At 39.1% G+C, this 20,459-nt stretch overlaps 1 protein-coding gene across 1 annotated transcript in view; it reads left to right on the top strand.

The window, feature by feature from the left end:
• Nucleotides 1-20,459, top strand: part of LOC306880612 (collagen alpha-1(XII) chain-like) — a 76,061-nt gene that overhangs the window by 22,160 nt on the left and 33,442 nt on the right. Inside the window, exons 17-44 of the mRNA XM_079434244.1 lie at nucleotides 294-454; nucleotides 612-720; nucleotides 1,274-1,438; nucleotides 1,657-1,803; nucleotides 2,234-2,376; nucleotides 3,562-3,691; nucleotides 5,560-5,705; nucleotides 7,017-7,146; nucleotides 7,253-7,389; nucleotides 9,841-9,970; nucleotides 10,397-10,536; nucleotides 10,917-11,049; nucleotides 12,350-12,489; nucleotides 13,274-13,403; nucleotides 13,608-13,747; nucleotides 13,907-14,036; nucleotides 15,238-15,377; nucleotides 15,993-16,122; nucleotides 16,208-16,347; nucleotides 16,803-16,932; nucleotides 17,045-17,184; nucleotides 17,411-17,540; nucleotides 17,646-17,785; nucleotides 17,871-18,003; nucleotides 18,114-18,253; nucleotides 18,341-18,470; nucleotides 18,550-18,689; nucleotides 18,778-18,907. Coding sequence (XP_079290370.1) covers nucleotides 294-454; nucleotides 612-720; nucleotides 1,274-1,438; nucleotides 1,657-1,803; nucleotides 2,234-2,376; nucleotides 3,562-3,691; nucleotides 5,560-5,705; nucleotides 7,017-7,146; nucleotides 7,253-7,389; nucleotides 9,841-9,970; nucleotides 10,397-10,536; nucleotides 10,917-11,049; nucleotides 12,350-12,489; nucleotides 13,274-13,403; nucleotides 13,608-13,747; nucleotides 13,907-14,036; nucleotides 15,238-15,377; nucleotides 15,993-16,122; nucleotides 16,208-16,347; nucleotides 16,803-16,932; nucleotides 17,045-17,184; nucleotides 17,411-17,540; nucleotides 17,646-17,785; nucleotides 17,871-18,003; nucleotides 18,114-18,253; nucleotides 18,341-18,470; nucleotides 18,550-18,689; nucleotides 18,778-18,907 — 3,834 coding nt within the window. The remainder of the gene's footprint in view (nucleotides 1-293; nucleotides 455-611; nucleotides 721-1,273; nucleotides 1,439-1,656; nucleotides 1,804-2,233; nucleotides 2,377-3,561; nucleotides 3,692-5,559; nucleotides 5,706-7,016; nucleotides 7,147-7,252; nucleotides 7,390-9,840; nucleotides 9,971-10,396; nucleotides 10,537-10,916; nucleotides 11,050-12,349; nucleotides 12,490-13,273; nucleotides 13,404-13,607; nucleotides 13,748-13,906; nucleotides 14,037-15,237; nucleotides 15,378-15,992; nucleotides 16,123-16,207; nucleotides 16,348-16,802; nucleotides 16,933-17,044; nucleotides 17,185-17,410; nucleotides 17,541-17,645; nucleotides 17,786-17,870; nucleotides 18,004-18,113; nucleotides 18,254-18,340; nucleotides 18,471-18,549; nucleotides 18,690-18,777; nucleotides 18,908-20,459) is intronic.

Raw genomic sequence — 20,459 nt, 5'->3', positions numbered from 1 at the left:
AAATGGCCTCCAGGGCCGGATGCCAAAAGGGATTTGGATGCAATGCAAGACTGAAGATTCAAAGAAGAAGAGTTTGTAGCTTCAAGAAATTAACAAGAAATAAAAGTCTTCTCTAAAAGTGTGATGCTTTTAAGTTATTGCTGTGTAAATGTGCTTTTTTATTTGCTGTGAGCATGTGTACATGTCTCTTCCCTGTTTCTCATCGCTCTCCTGTTGAACTCTGCCTGCCATCAGGGATTATACAATCACATCTAAGCTCATCTTGGCTTTTTTCGCTGGTGTTTTACTTGCAGAAAAACAGTGTAAAACCACAGCCAAGGCTGATATCGTCCTGTTGGTTGATGGATCCTGGAGTATCGGCCGCTTGAACTTCAAAACCATCCGGACTTTTATCGGTCGCATGGTGGGCGTTTTTGACATTGGCCCCAACAATGTTCAAATCGGCAAGTCTCTTGTGCTTCTGTTTACTTCATGTTTTTAGATGAACTAAGGTATATTCATGCATATGGACTCCAGATGTGACCTTTATGCTATGGCCATACTGAGTTATTACCAGTCATCGTCTCACTTGCTTCATAATGGTGTGTGCTTCTCTCCCAGGTTTGGCTCAGTACAGTGGGGATCCCAAAACCGAGTGGCATTTGAATGCCCACCCCACCCGTGAATCCCTGCAGGAGGCTGTGACCAACTTACCCTACAAAGGCGGAAACACAATGACGGGTACCGACCCATTACACATGTGCTTTATTGTTTACAGGCTTGAAGATGCTCTCATATTAGGCCATCTGAATTCCTGAAAACAAAATTGATTGGCAATTTGTGTAGCATTTTTATCATTTTTAAAACAAAATGATAGAAAAAAACCCGGAAAGCTCATGCCTAAACATAGAGTTCAACAGTTCGGTTACAGAAGTAAAAACCCCCATAGGGGGAATTGTTATTTTTAACAATAAGTTATAAACCTTTAAAGATAGACTTACTGTGTGCCATGATTTTGCAAACTGATGCTTTATGCTTTAGCCTGCATTATTTCCACTTATTTGTTAAATAATTGTGTACAATTCCTGGTGAAAAAGTACATTTCCCATGATTCTGCAGAGAAATCTACATTACTCAGAGACTCAAAATAAGCAAATCAGGCCAAATCACACTTGATTTGATCCATAGATTATAACATATGACATATGTTAACATATGAAGGTCAATCCACATTAGAAATAATGAAAAGTTGTGACAATCAGATGAAACCAACCTGCTGCTTCTGTTTCCAAAGGTATGGCCTTGAACTACATCCTCCAGAACAACTTCAAACCAAATGTGGGTATGAGACCCGATTCTCGTAAAATCGGCGTCCTTATTACCGACGGCAAATCTCAGGACGAGATTATAGTGAATTCTCAGAGACTGCGTGACTCGGACATTGAGCTCTATGCCATCGGTAAGTTCCTTTCTTCTTGACTTTATTGGCATTCTGTCAATTCAGTCTCAGTGGAAAATGAAAGTCTGCATGCTAGCAAGAGATACTAAACCCAGAGCTCTCCTGTGTCCAAATATCTCACAATTTTTAATTTGGTAAGACTACAGCTTAATCTACGTCTCGTTGACCCAGCTGAAGTAATTGAGATCTTTCAATAATTGTCTCCTCTTGGCTCATAGGCGTGAAAAATGCTGATGAAAATGAGTTGCGATCCATTGCCACCGACCCTGATGAAATCCACATGTATAATGTCAACGACTTCTCCTTCTTGTTGGACATCGTGGATGACCTCACTGTCAACCTCTGTAATAGTGTTAAAGGCCCAGGTACAGTTACGCACTTGACTAGTGTATGTTTTGAATGCAAAACGGCCTATGAATCTAAATAAAGCTGTCCTGGATCTGTTCTACAGACTAGAATAAGTTTTTCCCAAAGTTTGGCTCAGCTGAATTGCTTGAACTCTTGCCATCCATTTTTGATTTGCACTCTTGTTTTCCCAGACGGTTCTTTGTTTTTTTTTGTTTTTTTACTAATAATCTCGCTGAAAAGACTGTGAGGAAAAACTTTAGGTTGCACTCTAATCCTCCTTGGGGGATAGCAGTGATTTACAGAACCATGAAACTTGTGATATATAACCCATTTAACCTTTTGAAAGAAGCTAATAGGCCTGAGGAAGATTTACAGTCTAACTGTAAACTGGTTTGAGAGCCGTTGGACACCATTGCTCATATTTTCCTATTGCTTTCAATGAACCAGGCGGCGGCCCAGGGACGCCCACTGACCTGGTGACTTCAGAGGTCACACACTACTCCTTCCGTGCTACCTGGATGCCACCCGACGAGCCAGTGGAGAAGTTTCGTATCGAGTACGTCCCTGCCGCAGGAGGAAAGACTGAATTGGTGAGCGTTAAAAACACATATTTAAATGAAAATGCATGCATACTTTACAGACTTTTGGAATGTATGGCACTTTGATTTGCTTACATCTAGTGTAAAAATTCATTCTGTAGTTCTGTTCAAAAACCTGATGAAGCTACCTTCTGTGTAAGCTGTAAGCTGGCTGTGTAGTGGGCTGCCTTATAAAGAAACCTCCAAATCATCACAGAGCATCAAAAATCACCAATTTGGTCACTCTAAATAAGCAGCAACTATTTAGCGGTGTCTTCAGCTGCTTCTTGAAAGTTGTGATGGTTTCAGCAGTTTGGGTGGAGGTTGGCAACTCATTCCAACAGAGAGGAGCAGAGAGGGTGAAGGTTTTGGAAAAAAGCAACTTTGTGACTGTTATGAAGAAAAAACAAGGCACTGCATTCAGATGGAAAGACTCACAATTGATTCTGGTAGAGTTTGACATTAGCATGTTGCTAAGTTAATGACACAATACTACAATAATATATATAGCAGTTATTGTTTTATCTCAAGTTTTCAGTATTGAATTAAATATTTAAGTATAATCTGCATTTCTAGCATGTATTTTTTACACTTAGCTTGTTGCAATGCCTTCTGAGATTTCTCTTTCACAATGCTGCCTTCAGAATTGGCCAAAACAAGTTGTCATAGAAGGCATTAATTTTTCTACTTTCCTACTTTCCTGCATTGGGAGTACATCTATGATACCTTAAAATGCTGTCTAGGTAGACAGCTCACTAACTTTTGGAACAGAATTTTTATGTGCATATCATTTATGCCCATTGCATGGTTGCCATAAAAGTCAAGTTTGATGAAAAGCAACATTTGACATTTCATTTCCATATCTCCACATACCTCTTGTGTAATCTTTGTAACTTCTGTAGAACAGGACAGCTTTCGTATGACGTTCATTCAAAGCTATGCAGCTTGTCATATTTTATTTTAATGTATATGCTCTGTCTATATGGCTCAAAAGTAGCACGTATCATTATAGGCTGAACTAGATCCCATAAATCTCACAACATGCCCTGCGTGTTCCTGCGCTGAATTCCAACCTCTAAGAATCTGCAACTTCAGAGAGATGATTTCAGATGGCCACATGCCTCCCCGTTTCACCTCTCCGTCTTGTGCAATACCCCTCTCAGCAGACAATCACCTCTCCCTGATGATGTTTTACAGATGTTCGTTGATGGCGAAGAAAACACAGTTGTCCTGATCAACTTGACACCCATGACCGAGTATATTGTCAGGGTCTATGGAGTGATCGGTGAGGAGAGCAGCGAGCCTTTGAAAGGAACTGAAACCACATGTAAGTTAACTTTTCCTGCTGTTTATCACACTTGTTCTCCTACTTTTCAGTCTCAATGTCTGATGAAACTCACTTCATTAAAGGGATAGTTCACCCAAAAAATTCTGTCATCATTTACTCACCCTCAAGTAGTTCCCAACCTGTATGAATGTCTTTGTTCTGCTGAACACAAAAGAAGATATTCTGAAGAATGTGGGAAACAGAGCAGGCACCACTGACTTCCATAGTATTTTTTTTTTCTTACTATGGAACTCAATAGGGCCGTTCGCACTGCTTTAGTTCCAGAACTAAAAGTACAGTACTAAAGTACTGGGACGTTTTTGCGCAAACTATTTCCCAGTACCATTTAAAGGGTTGCATTCGCACCGACAGTGGGTACTAAGAAGTGACGTAAGCCAGTCGACAGCGGCGTCATTTGTACGCGGCGTTCAACAACGTAAACAAAGAAGAACAACGTTAACAACAGGAGGATTGAAGATGCTGTGATCGGAGCTGTGTTTTTGTTGTGTCTCGCGGGTTTCACAATAATGGACATGGAATTTCGACGTATACGTCAAGCCATTGAAAGAACGGAAACGAGGACTAAAGAATCTCCAACGACAAATTGCAGTGTTACATTTCATTGAGGCTGATAGAAGCACAAAACGCCGTAGACGAAGTCTTCAGGTAAATGCCGTTTATAAATGCTCTCAGTATGATGCAATGTTTACACAGTGTTTTAAATCATGACGGGTGAGGGCGTTTTCGTACGCGTTTAGCCAATCAGCATACACTTGCGTCACGGATAGTTCCTAGAACTGTTTTAGACCCTACTCTGAAGTAGGAGCTAATTTAGTTCCTCCAAACGAAGTTCCTGGAACTAAAACCGTTCCTAATTCCTGCCAAAACACGCCAAAAAGTGGGTAGTTCCACAATTAGTTTGAGTACTATGAAAAGGTTCCTGCGGTGCGAAAGGCCCTAATGGTGCCCCAAAACAGCCTGGTTACAAACTTTCTTCAAAATATCTTACTTTGTGTTCAGCAGAACAAAGAAACTCATGCAGGTTTGGAACTACTTGAGGGTGAGTAAATGATGACAGAATTTTCATTTTTGGGTGAACTATCCCTTTAACATATCTTTACCACTACCACTGGAAACTGGAGCTGTTTCCTTGCATACTGGGCTATATCCAAAACCTTACTAGCTACATTCTAACTGAAAATTGAATTTGAAACTGCACGCATTTTCCACCAGCTTTTGAATGACCAAGCTTGTCACAATGCCTTATCCACAAACGATAGATGCAATGAATTTTGATATATCCTATATGTGTTAGCAGCTTGCTGACGATGTCTGAAAATGTGTTTAGGTAGACTACTTTTTTTATTTTTTGGAGCAGAGCCAATATAAAACCTCAAAGAAATACTGCAGCTCCTATAACTTACAATTTTAATACTGGCTTCCACATCGCAAATACGAAGCAGCTGTAAAATCTGTGAAGTGGTCCCTTGTCATCAGCTTAGTTTTGGTCTTATGGATGGACAAAGTAAACTTGAATCATTTTTACAGATTTAAAGTAAACAGAATGTCTTAATTGGCTATTCTCACTTTATAGTTTGCTTAAGTCTTTTTTTACGTTTCTCACTATAACGTTTATGATCAACATTACAAGGCCTTATCCCATCGTAAAGAGGGCCTTATCGTTTTGTCATGAGCCACTTGGATCCAATAATCTCCCGTGGTCATTGTGGCTTTAGCTTTATGGTCATTTAATGCTCATGTTTGACCAAAGTGTGAATGTTAATGAGAAATCAACTTTTTACTATTCTTTTTCTTTCTTATAAAGCTGTATTTTAGATAAAAGTTTTCCCTCTTTCGGGTTTCCACAGTGCCCCTACCTGCTGTCACCAGCATGACCGTGTACGACGAGGCCATAACGTCCATGCGGGTCAGATGGGAGCTAGTGAGCGGGGCCAGCGGGTACTTGCTGAACTACAACGCCATCAACGCCAGCATGCCCTCTGGAAAGATGGAGGTGAGTGCCTGTCGCACTGACGCCTTCCAGAACACCCTCCAGACGATCTCTCAAAATTTCCACCTCTGCTTTATTAAACCTCAAGGCAAAGTAAACCTACTTCTGCCAGCAGCTCCCTTAGCATAGCCAGACGGTCTAGGCAGGAAGCAACTGTTTTACAATGCTGCACAGGCCTATAGGAAAGAAAATCACAAATGAAAGCAATATGAAATATTCCTCAACCATTTCAATTCTATAATCTGACAAACAGAGTTATTTTAGTATTTTTTATTTATAGTAAATTATATATTATAGTACTATATTCATATTTTGAATGATCAGCTTTTATTTTTATATTTGCAATTTTCATATACATTTTAGTTTAAGTTTTAGTGAATTTATGTGCTATTGTCATTTTTATTAGTTTTTCTAAACTTTTTTTATTTTTGTTTTATTTTAGTATGTCAGGGAAACATTTACAATTTTCATTTAAGATTTCAAATTTTCACCTAATATTTATATTTAATTTAACATCAGCAACATATTTATATTTTATTTAACATCTTCATTTACATTTAATTTAATATTTTTTTGATAATTTTCATTTGTATTAGAATTTTACTTTTTTAAAATTTATTTAAAGTGTAAATTAAAATAAAGTCAAATTTAGTTGACAAACAGGATATTGACTGAGCATTTTTCATTCCGTAATAAAAGAAACGAGATATTAAACTGTGCTCAGAGTTGCAAAGATACTTAAGTCTGCAATCAAGAATTATAGATTCCAATTTGATCTCGAGCATTTCTGAAATTCCTCTGAAAACAAACCATTTGATCTTCTATCCACATTTCATAGCTCTATACCCTTCTTGTACTGTGTGTCAACTATTGTTTATTTCACCTTAGGAATAAGGAGACATCTGAGACCATGTTGATCATTAAATTAGGCTTAACCGAAAACTCCATTTGGTCTCCTGAGCAATGAAAGAGTGACCTCTGAGCAATACAATTTTCCTTTAAGGGGTCTACAAAATGCAGACTCGTCCAACACACAAGCTTTTGGCAAAAACGAGTTAATGCTGCCTGTTCTGGATCCGTTTACTCCCTGAAGTCATGTACATAATAGTACCCAAATATCAACAAATTCTCTGTATTTTTTGGAAAAGTCACAACCATCATCTCAGGAGATCAGGCTGATCTGATTTTGTCTGGAGGAGACATACCTTAACAACCGGGAGTGTGCTCATGCCAGGTGTTCCTCATAACAAGTCTTGTCTCGCTGGGCCATTGCTTCGCTAATGTCCGTCCTCTTAACATCCCTCCCTCCTGCAGTTGCAAGTTGGTGCAGATGTGAATGATGTCCAGCTACCGCAGCTGCTTCCAAACACAGCGTATTCGATCTCCCTGTTCGCCCTACACGGGGAGGCAGCCAGCAAACCACTCATCGACAGAGGAGTCACTCGTACGCTAGTCTTCTCCTTATTTTAAGATGGTTTCAATCTGTTATTGTCAATACGTAGTATACGTTTTTAGAAATGTCAAATGAAATGCATCTATTTCTCTCCTAGTGCCTCTGCCTCCATCGGGTGAGCTGAGAATCTCAGAAGTGACTCACAGCTCCATGCGTCTCACCTGGGATGCAGCTCCTGGGAACGTTAGGAAGTACATCATCACCTACACACGAGACGATGGAGATCTGAAAGAGGTGATCAAAATGTGTAATTCACACAGCAGGGATCATCAAAATCGAAGACTCAGTACTCAAAACTCACCAAATTCTAAATCACTAAAATGTCCCATAAACTGATTCTAATTAACAAAAAAAAAGGTCTTGAACATACATTACCAAGTTTTTGAAAGAAATCAATACTTTATTCACCAAGGATGCATTAAACTGATCAAAAGTGAAAGTAAAGACATTTATGATGTTTCTAAATCTTTTTCAAAGAAATGCTATTATTTTCTGTTCTGTTCTTCTCAATTCATTGAAGAATCCTGAAAAAAAAATTATGGTTTCCACAAAAATATTAAGCACCACAACTGTTTTCAACATTGATACTAATAATAAATGTTTCTTGAGCAGCAAATCAACATATTAGAATGATTTCTGAAGGATCATGTGAAAATTCAGCTTTGATCACAGCAATAAATTACATTTTGAAATATATTCACATAGAAAACTGTTCTTTTACATTGCAAAAATATTTCACAATATTACTGTTTTACTGTATTTTTGATCAAAGAAATACAGCTTTGGTGAGCATAAGACATTTTTCAAAAACATTACAAATTCTCACCAAAACTTATCATTTAAATGTGTCAAAGAGTTTTACTTGTAGTTAAAACTTAGTTTAAACATCTTAATGTGATGGACAGTTTAAATTTGAGAAATAGCCAGAGCTATTCAGAGGACGTGAGAAAAACATTGGCTATTTGGTCAGAGGTTATTGTAGAGAAGGTTTTGCTTACAAAGGGTTCATTAGCTAGGACTAAGACCCCATATTAACCTCACTGTGAAGTACTCATGAACCGACCCCTAGTTAGATGGCAGGGATTTGGCTCCCCCATGCCCTCCTGTCTCTCTGCAGTGATACCTTTATGGATATTTCCAGAGTACTGCTATTTTTTTTCCAAGAGGAGTCTTTTATCTTTGAAGATCTACTGAGATGAACCAGTGGAACTATTTGATGAGGTCCGAAAGGTCACGTCCAAGGAAACTTGTTGAAAGGATGCAGAACGTTGTTTATCTCTTCTTGGACGTACTCTGGAATGAGGTTAAAATGACCTTATTCACTAAGCCGAACTCTGAATCCATCTTTGGATCCATACAAGGCAAAGCATCGCTATTGCTGTTTATAATACTTGGGGATTTAAGTATGACGTGCATGATTCATCAAATCATGTGTTTTGTTTAGGAAAGATGTGTTATTACTTCACCAAGTGATCGACTTTGATCATGGTTTTTGATTGGTATGCAATAAAAAATAACAAGGGAAAAAAGGAGGGATATCTCAAGGCCCTTAGGTTAAAAAAAGCCCATAGGTCTCGTTTACACTAGTAAATTTTTTGCTACGGTTACGCCTGTTGTTTACACTACTCCGGCATTTTTGACCCTTGACTTATTGATTCCTTGACGACCGTGTAAACAATAACATCATGCTCATTGTTGTACCCATAGATATGTATAGGTAAATTCCTCATTCGACCACTCCAAGCACGCAGACGCGTCTGCCATCTAAATAATAATGAATCTACCTATACATATATATTGTACCTGCATGAATGGTCATGTGACGTGTATTCGGTTGTGTAGTGTAGATGGAGATAGTTTCAGAAACGCAATGAAAACGCCAGTGTAGACGAGGATAGTTTTCATTTTAAAACAAAAACGCACTAGTGTAAACCGGGCCTAAGTTGAAAGGTTAAGCAAACTCTTGGGTCCTAAAGAGTCCTTAAGGTCAGCTTTAAGTATATTCCCCTAAGTGCATAATTGTGTCTTTAAGTTCTGTTACTGCATGCATTGTATGCATCTTTAGTAACCATTACACCCAAAAACAATAAATGATCAAAACATGTCCCTTAAATCATCCGCTGATTTCATGTTAATTGAGGGGGGAAAAGAACCTAGGCACATTTTAGTCATCAAAATAAGCTATTGTAAATATTAAAACTATGATATGATTTGTTTATTATCAAGACAACTTACAACATGGGTGAAGCCAGTGAGAGTATTAACAAAGATTCAGGACAAATATAATTTTAAGGATTAAGGATAGTCAGATTCCTTAAGGGTTTTCATGCAATCAGACACAGAATATCAGTGACCTGAGCCAATAAGCAACCACTAAGAACAACATAGCAATACGCTGAGAAAAATCTAAAAACCTTAGCAACCACATAACAACACCTTGACAACAACCCAGAATAATGTCATTGAGTTTTGCAGAGGCAAGCATTGTCCTCAGAAGATCTAGTTTGGTGGTGTCCTTGTAAAAGTTTTGTTAAACAAACAAACAAACAAAAAAACTCAGTTTTCACTCTGTTGCACCAACACAGATTTCAGTCCTTGTGTAACGAATGGAGCCTGTCAAAAGCATCTGTTATTCCTTTTCCCTTGATAAGTGTTAATGTTAATGTTGACGTTGGTGTTTGACAGGTTGAGGTCAACGGTGACATCACCACTCTAGTTCTCACCAGCCTCCGCTCTCAGACGGAGTATGATGTTGCCGTCACTCCCGTCTACGACGAGGGTCCAGCAAATCCCATGCTTGGCAGCGCAATAACTGGTGAGTCTATAATCCTCACTGATTCTCCAAGATGACACCAATTGACCGATGATGTTGGTTTGGCAGCAGCAATTACTTCATGGCTGCCAGGTTTTGTTTGCTACGTTGGTGTTGAACTATGTGACTTGCTGGCTACAAGACCTGCAATTTCAGCAGGTCTTTCAAACTCCCTGACTGGATAATGAGTGCCATGTGTGACGCCACCCTTACCCAAGCCACGTGTATATGTTCATGGCTTTACTTTATCAGTCCCAAGGGTAAAATCCTTCATCAGTCCCAGCTGATCTGCAAGTCCGTTGACAAACAAACCACTTCCTTTTACATAGGAACACGTTCACTTGCTCCAACTTGTCAGTTCATATGGTTCACAGTTCCCCTGTTCAGACCAGTTTCTATATTTCACATACTTTCTCTGTTAACATTCAGATGTGGTTCCTGCTCCCAAGAACTTGAGGTTTTCTGAGGTGGGTCAGACTTCATTCAGGGCCACATGGGAGCATGGAGCACCAGACGTTGAACTGTACCGCGTCGGTTGGACCAAGCAGGGCGAGAGCAGCTTCAAATACGTACGTTCTTTCATTCATTCACATTCATTCATTGGAGAGACACTTTAATCCAAATCAACCAAAGACTTTGGAGTTGAAACCCCCATTCGCTCTCACTCTTAAAAACAAAGCTTCCAAAAGGGGGTTTTGCTTTGATTCCTTAGAACCATTTTTGCGATTACCAAAGAACCTTTTTAGTGAACAGTTCTTAAAAAGAACCATTTTGTTCCACTAAATATAACCTTTCGATCAATGGAAAAGTTCTTCATGGAACCATTGATGCCAATAGAGATCAAAAGTGTGCAATTGATTTTAAAGCAACATCAAATTACATTTTCATTACAAATTTAATGAACTGTCTAAAATAACATGTGAGACTCACCGGAATTGATCTATTGTAGGAAATCCTGAGTCGTGAAGAGACAAGCCACGTTTTGCCAGATTTAGACCCAGATACAATGTATGACGTCACGGTCACGGCCATCTACCCTGATGAGTCGGAGAGTGAGGATCTCATGGGGAGCCAACGCACATGTGAGACTAACACACAACCACACATGTAGAACAATAACTATTGAGTACTGGGACAGAATCAGTTTACAAAACTGAATAAATAGCAGTTTATGTATAAAGGAATTCAAAACGGCTTCTTTTGTCTCAACAAATCTGCCATTTTCTTCACAATCGCTGAACACATTTATATGCAAAAAAATTAATATATACTACTGTTCAAAAGGTTAGGGTCAGTAAGGTCTTGTGATAAATTGTATTCAGCAAGGATATATTAAATTGACATTCATAGATTAAAGATGCCAATCAATTTCCTACTGATTAGTATGATTTAGACATATTATTGCTGTACGGAGAAAATAATATTACTTAGAAGTGTACACATACAGTATTTATACTTTTGTTTTTCTTTTAGTTAAAATGTTATAGCTGTTGACGATACAATAAAATAACGTGTTGTTTATCTTTTTATAGCGTCAAAGGTCATTACACCCGGTATGTTGTATCCAATGAGAGAAAATGTAATTGTTAATGTAAATGCTAATGAGGATGATGAAAGAAGCAAGATGAAGAATTGCATGTGCATTTTTGTGTTTCACCAGAAATTCATCCACCATCATTTGTCCATCATCATTCATCATTGCCATTTCATCGCTATCATTTTGTCATCTTTGTCATCTGTTGTCAATCATAAATGCGCATGCATAACATGCCCGACTGCATTGTTTTTGTTGCAAAAACCCATGCACCTCCATGCTCCTTTCAGGATTGACCCATGATGCCAGCATAATGACTAGTGATGGGAATCAATAACCAATTAAAAAAAAAACATTATCTAGAATTGAAGGATTTTCATGATCTTTGGTTCCATTCGTGAATGACTCCATTCTTTTTATTGAACCAGTCAAAAAGACTCACAAACTGACCTAAAATTCATAGTTTATGAGTTTAAATCGATTTAAAGATTTGTTGTTGAGTTAATTACTGACTGATTCGATGTTGAGAAAATTACTAACTTATTTGTTGTCTGATTTGATGTCTTCATATGGTATGTTTATTTAACATATGGATTAACAATTGGAGTTTAGTTGTATAAATTTAATAATAAAGGAAACATTAGAATATCTTAGCCCAAATAGTAGTTTTTTGTTAAAAATACAATTCGTAATTTCTTCAAAAACCCTAAAAGAACTGTTAAGGAACTGGATTCATCAAGTGGAATCAGAACCAGAATCTTTAAATTCCTCTTGATTCCCATCCCTAATAGTTTTAGCTACAGTTCCAAAGCTAGATTTTGCTGATGAACCTTTCTGTATGCTCCCAGTGCCCACTGGACCACCACAAAACCTCCAGGTTTTCAACGCCACTACTACAACTCTAACCGTGAAATGGGACCTTGCGCCAGGCCCTGTCCAGAACTACAAAATCACCTACCAAACCCTTGCGGGTGGAAAACTGCTGTCTGTAAGTTCAGCTGTCTCCATTCCCCCTCCAATCAGATGCTTTGAAGCAGGACATGGGTAATTTTTCAATTATGATGATGAGTGGCAGACTATGTTTTTAGAAAGTTCAAGGCCCGTGTGTTAATCATTATAGCAAGCAAATGAGAACGTTGTGACAGGAAGCCATTACCAACAGACTCATCTGATGCAAACCATCACAACATGTCTGTTATGTAGGCCTCAAGAATACAAAACCATTACTGTTATATATTTCATGTCTATGCACTTGAGATGTTTGTTTGGAATTGTTTAACTATATTAGAAATGAACAATGGCACTTTCACCATTTTGTTTATTAATGCAGGATGATGCTGATTGGTCACAAAAAAACTGGTGCCAAAGTTATTAAAATCACCTTGTCCATGCAAAATATTGGTTAATGTTTATTTTCATTTTAATTTATGTAGTATGCGTTTAGTGCACAGTTTTATCCAAAGAGACATACAAAAGAGGAACAAAAGCATTTTGCCAAAGAGCCAACAAAAAAAGCCGTTTAAATGCGTGTAATGTAGTTAACTAGCTACTTAGGCTTTATTTTAGGGTTTTATTTCTCATTAAATAACCTTTTTTACTAGGAAATTCTTTATGGAATTATGGAAGCAATATGGGTTGCGAGTGCCATTTCTTGTTGTTTTTTGCTGTTGCCCCATGTTCAACACACTTATTTTTGAAAGGGTGCCATTCGCGTTTAATGGAAACCAATGAACACCAAAACAAATCTAACTATTGACATCTTTTCCAATCAGGTTCAAGTTGGTGGAAAGAAGAACAGCGTCATTCTTCAGAAGCTGACCCCTAACACCCCTTATTCCATAACCGTGGCTGCCGTCTATCGCACCGGAGAAAGTAAAGATATTTCCGGCCAAGGAAAAACAAGTAAGTGGCTCCAAGACAGTCCTTTCGATGTGCTGAAGTATTTTACGACTCCATTTGGGAAGAGAAAACAATGATAAAGGGATGATGCATTCCATAAAACATCTTGGTTTTCGCTCACATCTGGAGTTTTGACAGATTATTATAAGATGTTATGCAATGAAAATGAGACGGCATTATGTAACACTGTGTGTGGTGTTCCTGTAGAATCCTTAGGAGGAGTGAGAAACCTGCAGGTTTTGAACCCCACCATGACCACATTGAATGTTCGTTGGGAGCCGGCGGAAGGAAAAGTGAAGGAGTATAAGGTCATCTACGTACCTGCAGCTGGTGGTGCCGAAAGCATGGTAGGACTGGTAGGACGTCAAGAATCAACTAAAGAGTAAACTACAATTCGATGTTCTGATCAACCATAAATATTGATTTTCAGACCTCAAGTGGAAGTGATTTGCAATGTTTCTTTGACTTAAACAGGCCTTATAATGTATATTCTTTCATGAAAACAGGAGCAGGTATCAGGAACCACCACCAGCACAGTTCTGAGAGGCCTTCAGTCCGACACGCTTTACACCGTGACCTTAATTCCTGTTTACACAGAAGGAGATGGCCAGAGAATGTCTGAGAATGGAAAAACAAGTAAAGTTTCTCTCAGAAACCTCGGTGTCTTACTCTCAATATCTTGCTTTCAGTGATTAAGAATGAAAAATAGGTGACTAAACGACTCCTAACGTTTCTGTCTGATTCTCTTTTCCGTAGAGATTATTATGATTTTACATGCAAATTTACAGCCAACAAAGGTTCTTCAAGGGATCCCTGGGTATTAAGACTTGTATGGCTTAATATAACGTAAATGATGTCTCTTACTGAAATATGTAGTTGAAAACCCATGAAAGATTTATGTTATTTAAAAAAGTCAAATGGTTGTACTCGGTGAGCTATACTGCTGCTACCTGTTGCTATTTTTTACCACAACACCACTAGGATTACACAACTACTAATAAAATACTGATATGATGACCACAGCTACTGAAAGAGCTTACAGGTGGAGATGAATATAAGCATAGGTTTAAACCAAATGCCGTACCATCGATTTTTCCCCACAAGTAGTCTAAAAGCCTCTGGATCTCGAGGGAAATCCGCGCTGAGAAACTCCTCCAGTGGCCGCGGCGTCATGACAAGCATTTCTTTTCTCAGCCGTTTGTAAGCTCTTTCAGTAGCTGTGGTCTACTAAAAGCCTTAAAAGCATCAGGGCTAAAGTGGAGAGAACAAAGAAGCGGGTCTTTAGGAAGTTTTATTCATCCACAGGCATCTTCCCATTCTTTTCCCCTCTTCTTATCGCTAGGAAAGCAGTGAAGTCATCGCTTCTCTTGTTGCCCTTCGACTGAAAATTACAACCAAAAACCACACAATGTGGTATCGTATCAGCATTTTATTTTCTGAGTCGTATATTCCGAGTTGTGTTGCAGTAAAAAGTACCAGTAGCTCACTGAGTGCAACCATTTGACGTCATCGACGCAGAATGGAGTGTGCACATAAAATAATGGCGTCCCCATAGTCCAAAAACGATGTAGATTTTTTTTTTTTTATAACATACATCTTTCATGGGTTTTCTACTACATATTTCAGCAAGAGGCATTACGTTATATTAAGCTATGATGTCTTAATACCCAGGAATCCCTTTCATAAGAAGAGGTTCTTTGTTAAGCCCAGAATGTTTATTTTTAGGAGTGAATATTCATATTGCACCACTCTGTCCAAACTCCAGTCTGGAAGTACGATCTGGATTATGCTTCTTACACTTGATGCCAAAACAGTAAAATGGGAAACTTCTTTACAGGGGCTCTGGGTGGTGTGAAGAATCTGAGGGTCACCGACCCAACTATGACCTCTCTGAATGTCAAATGGGACCCCGCGGACGGGGCTGTGCGCCAGTACAAAATATTCTTCGTCCCAGCAGCTGGAGGAACTGAGGCGATGGTGGGGCTTTGTTTCCATAACTTTTATTCCATAAGAAAAAAATAAGATATTTTAAACAGTACTCAGAAAATTAACTTTTTTGTGCTTCATTGTCATAAAAATAGTCTCATTGCAAAAAAGTAAAACATTAATATGTTTAATTCATATAGCATCTTTCCCAGGCTCAAGGACGCTTTACATAAGCAGTAACACAATGAACAGTCATTTCACATAGTCACAGACAGACAGCTCAGATATCATCATCATTTGAGTTGGACAGTAGACATTTGCCCAGTCCAGAAACAACCAAGTGATTGCAACTGCATATCATGATATAGCAAAGACACAAAGAAACAACATATTAACACAAAACAACATAGAAAATGAATAGTATTAACACACAAACAAACATACTGCAGACTGCATTTCATTGGCTCTGTACTTGTACTCTGCATAGTGACAATAAAGTTGAATCTAATAAAGAGCAGCAAATGCAAAACAGATACACATAACAAAAGTACCTAGAGAAAGCATTACAACTGATAGTACAGGAGTTAGAAAGTGTCTAAAGAAACTTTATATAAAGACATTACTTCAAGACGTCACTGAAGTTATTTTTCCCATTGTTGTAAATAGGAACAAGTACCTGGCGCCCAAACGTCTATTGTTTTAAGAAACCTGCAGCCTGATACTCCATACACAGTGTCCGTGGTTCCAGTGTATCCCGCCACAGAGGGCAGGCGCCAGTCTGAGAATGGAAGGACATGTGTGTATCAGCCTTGTAGCTTATTTAGGTATCTATGCACAGACACACTATCTCTGTTATAAAACTATTGTCTATCTCCATCTAGTGCCTCTTGGAGGTGTTCAAAACCTCCGTCTCATTGATCCCACCTTCACAACACTCACTGCCACATGGGACGCCGCCGACGGGAACGTGCAGGGATACAAAGTGTTATACGTGCCCACCAACGGAGGAACTGAGCTCATGGTAGGAATATCTGAATATTTCAAAGTGTGTTGTATACAGTGTATACAAAGTGTATACAGCGTTGATGTCAAAATTAGAAATCTCTCTAAAATCTAATGGCATAGCTTGCAGACAGATGTATATAGACATAGTCTTCCTTTGAGAACCAGAGATGAGAGAGTGATGTAATGAAACTCTAGTTGAATTCTCATTATGCTGAAAAACCTGCGGGAAAGTTTACAACTGGGAGAACTAATGTTTAGTCGGAGCTGGAGTAAACTGTGAAAACAATCTGTTTGGCAAGCTACAAAGAGAGAGTTCAGTTTTCTTTTAGTTTAAAAGTTTAGTTTTCTTTATCTCTTTAAATGGGTAGACCTTGTGCAACCAGTCTTTGTTAAAACAAACTAGGGTTCCTTAGTTGGAATGTGTTTGAAGAAGCTATAGTGTACTGAGTTCCATTTTCTATATTCTTTCAGGAACAAGTGTCTGAGAGCACCACAACATTAGTGCTGAGTAAACTCCTGCCAGACACCATGTACACAGTGACTGTTTTGCCAGTGTACGCTGAAGGAGATGGACCTCAACTCGCTCAGAAGGGAAAGACTAGTAAGTGACTCCAAAATGACATCAGTCTCACTGAGAAGTTGTATATAAGTATCTGAAGAAGGTTTGGACACATTTCGTCAATCTTGAGTCAACTTTGTTGTTGTTTCCTTAGAACCTTTGGGCAGCGTGAGGAACCTACAGGTAACAGATCCAACTATCAGCACCTTGAACGTACGCTGGGAGCCGGCGGAAGGCAATGTGCGGGAATACATCGTCATTTACGTTGCCGCCGGAAGCCAAGATCAAGAAGTGGTGAGAATGTGGTACACTTATTTTGACTTGGTTTTGAAACTTGTAAAGGGATGTTTTGAACTTATTATATAAATAATTTGTTCTTCCATATGTAAATTTCACAAAATGTGCTTGTTATACAAATTACACCTGTAAAGCATTGCCAAGCTCTACAATCAGTGCTGACTTTCCATTCTAGAGTTGCAAACAGGTTGTATATATTTATTGAAACACTGCTGTCTTGCAGGATCAAGTCTCTGGAACCACAACCTCCACTGTTCTGAAGAACTTGGAGCCCGACACAACCTACACTGTGACTGTGGTGCCAGTATATCATGAGATGGAAGGCAAACCTCTTTCTGAGAATGGAAGAACAAGTGAGTTCATTGTGAAGACATACCATAGTGCACCTTTGAATAAACTTGGCCACAAATTGAAATGTCTGGCTATGGTATTAAAGTTCACGTATCCGTGCTTTTCAGGACCATTGGGTGGAGTTCGCAACCTTCAGGTTACCGATCCCACCAGCAGCACTCTAAATGTGCGATGGGAGCATGCTGACGGAAACCCTCGCAATTACAAGGTTTTCTATGTCCCGCAGCCTGGAGACAGTGAGAAGATGGTAAGATGTGATGAGGTAACTTCTAATGGTTTATATGAAGGGACGTTCCACATTATGTGATCAAATCTCTTGTTTTTGCTATCAGGAACTAGTTTCCGGTGGCACAACAAGCACCGTCCTACGTAATCTCAATGCTAACACAGTGTACAAGGTCACATTGTTACCTATGTATGAAAATGACGTGGAAGGAAAACGTCAGTCAGAAAATGGAAAGACAAGTAAGTCAAGATGTTTGTAACTTGCAATTTCGGGATGGAGAAGTCATCTGCCTCTATGAGGGATCGCTGTTTATTGCCTGAGTTCAACATGTCTGTTTTTATTAATGCAGAACCTTTGGGAAGTGTGAAGAACCTCCAGGTGACAGACCCAACTGTGAACTCTTTGAGAGTGCGATGGGACCCAGCAGATGGAGATGTTCGTCAGTACAACGTCATCTACGTGCCTGTTGCCGGTGGTGCTTCAAGCATGGTAATTAATTAAATGACAATTTTTGTCAAGTTTGTCCATTTGGTTTGCTTGTTATTAACTGTTTGTCTGTACTGATGTGCTCTTCAGACCCAAGTGTCGGGAATGTCCACCAATACTATTCTGAGAAACCTACAACCAGACACAGAGTACAGGGTCACTGTAGTACCAGTATATCCCGATGATGAAGGAAAGAAACAGTCAGAGAATGGAAAAACAAGTGCGTATCTGCAATGACAAATTTGGATGTTACTCCCTTAGCACGCAGCATGCTTAATTTCAATTCTCGCAATTCTCAGAGCCTCTGGGTGGAGTAAAGAACCTGCAGGTCACTGATCCCACAACCAGCTCATTGAAGGTGCGCTGGGAGCCCGCCGAAGGTAACGTCCGGCAGTATCGAATCTTCTACGTCCCAGCAACTGGTGGTGCTGAAGACATGGTAAGAGCTGATCTACGGAAGAGGCTCAACTCTTTCCAGACAGGCAGCTGATCTTCAATAACTTTGTTTAAATTTCAAACGTCAACAGGAGCAAGTTTCTGGAGGCACCACCAACACAGTCCTAAGGAACCTTCTGTCCGATACGGTCTATACAGTGACTGTGGTTCCTGTTTATCCAGAGGGAGAGGGTCTCCGACAGTCTGAGAAAGGACAGACACGTAAGTTGTACTTGTGGTTCAAGGTATAGGTCTATTGTTTTATTAAAATTTGGATAGTCTGTTAATGTAATATTCCATACATTATCAGAGATTGGTGAACATAATTATTATATTTTTAGACATTATTAGACAGATTAATTAATAGATTATAATTAATGTCAGACCCTATTTATTAATTTATCGTTTATATTAATCATAAATATATACATAATAAATAATCAAAAATGTCATATACAATTTGGCATTTTAAAAAGTTTTTAAAAATCCTAAATTATTTAGATAAAAATGGGACAAATAAATGTAGCCCTAATTTAAGCAAATTAATAAAATAATAATACAAATTCATCCCATTCAGGTAACAGCTGCAGAACTGTCAAAAAAAAAGACTAATAATTACTAATAATTATGAATAATCAAAAAAAAAAAAAAAATCAAATTTGGCCAACCCTAGCTTTCACACTTGATTCGATTGTCTGGTCCGAACCCGAGTTCGATTGCTCCCCCATCCCCCTGCCCCCGCTGGACTGCTTTCATATTATTTTATTTGGGTCCGAACTGCGGTTCGTTTGCGTCATCAAGCCAGCAGCTGTTTACCCTGTTGCTTAGTAATGACGGCGCGGGAGAAGGCGGCAAAATGCATAAGATTGTTCTCTGCACTTTTATATATTTACGTTTTTGAACCGTTTATTTTGTTTACAAAGCCTGCATAAAGCACTTACATCTGTCTTACAAATATACTGCAAATGTTCTGAAGAACGCTGAAAGCGAACAGAAATTAGAGCTTTCTGCTTGCTGCGTGTCAGGAAAGCGAGTTACACATTTTTATCAAATAATACGGGATTAATAGCAGTTCACTTCTGTGATTTGATACGTTTGCGTTCACATCAACCACGAACCGTACCGGAGTTCACTTGAACCGTATCCCAGACCACCCTTTTTAAGTGGACTCTGACGTCAATCGAACCAGGGTGCGCACCAAAAGTGCTAGTGTGAAAGCACCCTAAAGCCTGGCTCACACTACAGGATTTTTTGCCCGATTTAGGCCCGATTTCCTCCTCCCGAGAATCGGAGGAAAAATCTAGTCGAGCACCTCGATCGGTCCCGATGTTTGGCGTGGATTATCTGGTAATGTTAGGCTTTCACAGATCGAACCTTGCACCTCCCGATCTGCTCGCACACAAATCGGATCATATCAAACATGTTTGATATTTCGGATTTAAATCGGGATGATGACGGCTATATGATTATGTCAGTTCTTTCACAATAGCCAATGCACGACTGCAAAACAGCTGCTGTACGGCTCCGTTGGATAGTGGAGACGGAGGAAACGGCTTCTTGAAGTTTTGTAGTAACACTGTCTGTATAATGTGTCGAAAACGTATCACAACCGTGAGGAGAAAGAGAAGCACTGGGGTGAAATCGCCTCAGTTTTGAACGTACCGGGTGAGTGCAGAAAGCTGCTAGAACGCTAGCTAACATGTAAACCATGCTGACAGGCTGCTGCGTGAGATCACGTGAGGTGCTCCGTCTGACATGATAATCTTAATAATAT

Source organism: Barbus barbus, assembly GCF_936440315.1.
Source record: "Barbus barbus genome assembly, chromosome: 14".
Classification (NCBI taxonomy): Eukaryota; Metazoa; Chordata; class Actinopteri; order Cypriniformes; family Cyprinidae; genus Barbus; species Barbus barbus.
Note: the sequence above shows the minus strand (reverse complement) of the source record. Positions and strands in the feature narration are given on the sequence as shown.